A 6,000-nucleotide genomic window follows, 5' to 3' on the forward strand; every position below is an offset into this window, starting at 1 on the left:
AACGTAACCTTTCGACCTTTAAATCATTAATGTGCACACTGTCTTCGTACATGCTAAACAATCATACACAGTTATGCACCATTTTTGCGATACGTTGCGCATATGCGCATCGTGTTGCATGTTCAGAAAGTAAGTGTGCAGGACTTTTATATTTGTTTCAGAATAAAGTATTTGAAAAAGTATAACAGGATACTGTTGATACATTTGTTGATTATTTTTCCAATCCCAATCAAAGCACTCGGTGAGCCACGTCACAAACTTCGTAACGCTCTCCTCAAAAAATTCTTCCGCCAGCTCCTTCCCCACTTCAGAATGTCTTTCTGAACCTGCTCGTCAATTGAAAATTTAATTCCACTCGTGTGTGCCTTCGTGGAGGTGAAAAGACGATAATCTGAAGCTCGGGTGGCTGCGGCCGTGGGAGGACAGGCGTTATCGTGCAGCGAGTGTACTCGTCTCGTCTCGTCGGCATCCCTTACTGCTTGTTTTCAATGTGCTTCTTTTGAGATTTGTTTTTTAGGGTCTCAGAATATCACTGTGCATTGATGGTCTCACTCTGAGGCAGAAATTTGACCAAAATGTTGCCTTTTCAGTCCCAAAACACAGAGGAGACCGTGGTGGTTTTTTTTTTTCCTGCCCAATGTAGGTCGGTTTCAACAAAATATTTTCGCATTCGGAGGAGAAAGTTGGTGATTGGATTTTCACGAGAAGATTCCGTCGCAATGAAAAACGCCTTTCTTTTAATGATGTTCATCCCAAATCCTGTATCATTTCTGTGACACTCTCCCATATTTCATGATAATACAAAACGTGCTGCCCTTCTTTGATCTTTTTCGATGTACTCAGTCTGTCCTATCTGGTAAGGATTCCACACCGCGCAGCAGTATTCTAAAAGAGGACGGACAAGCGTAGTGTAGGCAGTTTCCTTAGTAGGTCTGTTACATTTTCTAAGTGTCCTGCCAATAAAATGCAGCCTTTGGTTAGCCTTCCTCACAACATTTTCTATGCGTTCTTTCCAATTTAAGTTGTTCATAATTGTAATACCTAGATATTTAGTTGAATTTACAGCTTTAAGATTAGACTGATTTATTGTGTAACCGAAGTTTAATGAGTTCCTTTTAGCACTCGTGTGGATGACCTCACACTTTTCATTATTTAGGGTCAACTGCCACTTTTCACACCATTCAGATATTTTTTCTAAACCGTTTTGCAGTTTGTTTCGATCTTCTGACGACTTTATTAGTCGATAAACGACAGCGTCATCTGCAAACAACCGAAGACGGCTGCTCAGATTGTCTGCCAAATTGTTTATATAGATAAGGAACAGTAAAGGGCCTATAACACTACCTTGGGGAAGGCCTGAAATCACTTCTGTTGACTTTCCCTTCTACCAAAATGTCCAGGAAGGGTGACGTGCATCTCTCTGCCTCCGTTCACATTCAGAATGCATTGCATCTGCACGGCCAGGCTGTAGTGAAATGACTGTCGTTAATCCTAGCATTTCCGAAATGCTGCTGTGGCAGCCGCTTCACTGGCTGTGCAGTGTGTGGAAGACCACAGTCTCGTACAAAAATGACGCTTATCCACACTTCCAAACGGTCGGAGGGTCGGAATGACATCGTCGTGCTAAAGCCTCTCGTAGCATTTGCTGGAGACGGTACAGGTAACGGAACCTGCAGGCCTCACCTCCTCAAAGCCCCGTGATAAACAGTGCCGTCGACACGCACCACACATTCGGGTTTCTAGAACGAAATGGTACTTATCGACACGCGTGCGGATTTTCCGTTGTCCGTGTTCTTCAGTTCGGTGATTGGCGTGTTTGAGTTGCTGGCAGGTCAGCAAGAAGCATATCTCGAATAGTCGATTTCGTGTGGATAGCAGTGCAGGGTGTATCGTAGAATGTTATGCACTGCACTCGTAAGTGTCTCCAACGTTTACGTAATTCCCCGTGCACTCCCCACTCGACCCCTTCTGCAGTGCCGTGCCGTATCTGCGACAGATGTCAGATGAACTGCTTTCCTTGCTTGCCACACTGCACTTCAGAAGAGCTTATATTTTCAAATTTTGTAATAATTTTCTGTAGACCCGTGGCAGACATCGGACCAGTGCCTTTTTTCACCCCCTCGAGTGTCCGGAACTTCTGCAGGGCTATCGACTCACTGTCACTGTTCTTCTAAAGGAGCTTTACCAGCAGCGCGGGCTCCTTCCTGGAGATAATTTATTTTGTGCGTCTCGGATACGAATTGAGGAATTGCCATTTGTCGTGTGTCTGTTGGTGTGCGTATTCTGACACTTATAGCTCCGTCTATTGGCCAGATTTTCATAAACTTTTATTTGTATTTATTTATTTTATGTTTTCCCCTCTCTCCATTTCCCGACGTGTCAATAATATGGTTTTAAAATTTGATGTTATTCTGATCAGTTGTTCTCTTTCTACTGCGTTTTAAAACTGAAGCTTTAATTATGGACACCCTGCATAATACAAGTGGAAAAGTGTGGGCTTTTCTTTAAAATAGTTTTGTTCTCAGATATTGTTTTCATATTGGCCCATGTAAGGCAAAAATAAGTTAGTTAGTAATTTAGTTATATATTTGCACAGCAGAATTAGCTTTTGAAATTTTCGTCCCTTTGCTAATGTAAAACGGGACTTGTTCCATGGTCTTAAATATTTTCTTAGCACAGCAGATGTATCAGCTGTCACTAAGAGCTGTTAACGGAGGGAGTAAAATCTGAGTTTCTCTCGTGGAACCAACTTTAAATCCAGATTGAACTGTTTGGATCTACATTTTTCCAAGTACGTTCTGAACCATTAGAGTGAAATGTGCTATACCGTGGTAAATTCACATCTGTTTTCTTCCTGTGACTCTCTCAGAATCATATTTTTTTTTCTGTGTTTAAATATGTATAATTGTATATCTTTAGTTTGGTGAAGTAACTAAATCCTTTTTGATAAGTCTTAATTTATTGACCTAATTCTTTTCTTCATGTGATTTTATATGATTATTTTAGGTCTACTCAAATTTCTGACAGGAACAACAGTGCTTCATTCGAAGAAAGTTGTCTACAAAATATTGCCCGTGACGAGCTGGCGACGGAAGTCGACACACTTCATCACTTGCCGTGTTCCGACACAAAGAATTGTCTCGCCAGAGGATAATTCCTTCTGCAGTACAGATTGTATGAGCGTGGTGAACAGTAGCTTTTGTCTCCAGCCGCAGTTCGTGCCTGCAGAGCTTTTCACCAAATACGGCCTCCTAATGCGTGTACTCACTCACATTGATAAGGTAGAGTTACTGTTACTCGTCTGTAGCTACTGTGTGAAGTTTTTCTCACTGCACTCGAGGATGTAAAACACAAGACAGGACATCAATGCAATATTTGTAATGGTGTGGTTTGTTGTGTGTGGTTTGTTGTGTGTGGTGAATCTACCATTCATTGCAACAATAAGCAAATATATTTATATTGTCGAACTCTAGTTTTGTATCGAGTGTTTGATTTTGTTATCTTTGTTTTGTGGGCAATAATATGATAATATTAGAATAATGGTTACCACGAATGCTTCAGCTCTTAACCCCTAGCTTGCGTGTGCGCGCATAGAGGGTGAATTGAATTAAACTGGAACATTTATTTGAGAAAAACACTGTACTGCCCAAATTAAGTCCCAGGACATCTCCTGGGTGCTTTCGGTAAATAAAATATGTTTCTTGTATTACATGAAGTATAATAATAATTCTTTCTTTCTCAACTCATGTGGTAAGTCTCACCTGACACGTTGTTCTGGGTGACTTTTTCCGAAATGTGTCCCTTTTTTTAGACCTCTCGTGTCCTTTCTCGTCACCCTTCTTCTTTCCCTTTCAGACCTTCTGCCTGAAGGAGGAGTCACTGGCTCTGAAAGCTTGCTTAATTATAACCTTCTTTTATGTGTGTTTTCTGCTGCCACTCGGTGAGCAGATTTTTCGTCTATTCGATTACATTATATTGTCAAAAATTGTTTTCATTGTTAAATAAACAAATGAGTACTAATTCGTGCTATAAGCTCCTCACATATTTGAATTTCGTCTGGTCAAATAACCCGTTTTTCTTGCATAAATTATGTAATTGGTCTCATTTCCTCAACATTATGATGAGTTGTATTGAAGATGTGCAGAGACCACATTTAGTTAAGTTCACCCTTATTTGGTGCTGCATGTTGTAACACCTCCGATTTATGTATCCCGCTCGATCGGGATCTGAATAGCAGCCCAAATAAATATTAATTAATGTGACCGTGTACCTAATGGGGCTGGCAATCGGATTTGACTGCTACGGAGTTGTTACATTCCATTTTGTCCTTCTCGAATGCTGTAATAATGAAATGTCTGGTAACAAGAAGAACAACAACACAGCTTCTTTAATCAATAACCTATATTCGTCACTAAAACACAAGAAAAACGAGACAGCCACTGCCTTCGTCATACATAATTAATTACGGCTAATCTCAGCACAGGCCTCTTTGTTATTCATTATTGTCACACGCAAATGCAATCACTGCAATCCAAATTATGACGGCGCGGTAGACACGAAACCATAAATATCGGCACAGAAATATCACTGATCACTCTCGTAATTGTACGTCTTCACTTTGCCGTATTATTCTAACACAAAGGGGTTAAACCGCGGCGATGGCCACTCCCTTTGTCGGTCAGCCTCGTATTACCGCAACAGGCCTCCACACGGCTCGGCACGCAACCTGAGAACTCACTCCTCTCTACTCTCGCTCTCGCAACCCGACACTATCGATTGTTTGCCCTTTCGACCTGTGCCGAGTGCAAACGAACCCCTTACAATGTGCATCCAATACAGTGAAATAAATTGATTGATACTTAAACAAGTACGGAAAAAATAGTGTTAGGTTTATGTTTTCTTTTTTTAAAATTACATTCGTTGTAACTGTTATCGACATCGAATGTTTCGAAGGTATCTTTGAAATTAATCTTGTTATTGCTCACTTTAAGCTGTAAATGTTATTTGTAAAGTATTTCTGTACAAACAGTTTAATTTTGCAAAAGATTTTGCACTAATAGGACTGATTTTTGTAATTTTCTTCTTTATGTAGAATGAGTAAATTGGTTGTTACATTATTATGGATATTATGGGCATTACTTGAGTAAAATTAAGGTTTTATACAAAGTGGTTCTTATACAATCAGTAAATTTCTGACAGCTCATGACACACAGCCTTCCTCGGCCTTGTCCGAAATCCTGACACATACTCACAAGAAAGCCAAAGACTTCCCAGCACCAGCCAAAAGTTCTGAAGATGGCTTGCACATAAGCCGAAACTGGTTAATAAAGAAGTGTTATTGCGATTGCAACTGCTCATTTTAATTTTAATTCCTTCTCTTTACCATCCTATCAGCTGCAGTTACCTTTACTTACTACAGGGTATATTGTTAATAAACATTAGATTTTGCATGTCTGTATTTCTGAAACTAATAAACATATACAGTGAATTTTGTTTTTTGATAAACAGGAAACAGAAAAAGTTTTTTTCATATCTTTTTATAGGATTTCAATATGCAACCCTTGAGATGTACGGCAAATGTCAGTGCAATATTCAAATTGTTCCCACACAGCAGGGAGCATGTCTCGAGTTACAGCTTCCACAGCTGCTGTTATGTGATCTCTCACTTCATTGATTGTTGTTGGTAATGGAGGCACATAAACAAAGTTTTTATAAACCCCCACAGGAAATAATCACATACAGTCAGGCCTGGTGACCAGAGGCCAGTAATGTAAGACTGAATCATTTGGTCCAGTGCGATCGATATATCATTCGGTAATCATTTGATTTAAAAATTCCTGCACATGCCAGTGTCCCATCCTGTTGGTAAATGAAGTAGTTTAAATCAGTTACCAACTGTAGGAAAAGAAAGTACAAACGGATTTCTGCGGACTCCTTGTGAAACTACGGCGGACGTGTTCAATGTCTGTGTTGGACACTCTGGGACCGCCCAGCAAATTG

General features: G+C 40.1%; 1 protein-coding gene across 1 annotated transcript in view; it reads left to right on the top strand.

Moving 5' to 3' along the window:
- Positions 1-5,488, top strand: part of LOC124554059 — a 102,168-nt gene extending 96,680 nt beyond the window's left edge. Inside the window, exon 13 of the mRNA XM_047128100.1 lies at positions 3,007-5,488. Within this exon, the coding sequence (XP_046984056.1) occupies positions 3,007-3,024 (18 nt within the window). The 3' untranslated portion in view covers positions 3,025-5,488. The remainder of the gene's footprint in view (positions 1-3,006) is intronic.
- Positions 5,489-6,000: the final 512 nt, after the last annotated feature.

This window comes from Schistocerca americana, chromosome 11 (assembly GCF_021461395.2).
Source record: "Schistocerca americana isolate TAMUIC-IGC-003095 chromosome 11, iqSchAmer2.1, whole genome shotgun sequence".
NCBI classification, from domain to species: domain Eukaryota; kingdom Metazoa; phylum Arthropoda; class Insecta; order Orthoptera; family Acrididae; genus Schistocerca; species Schistocerca americana.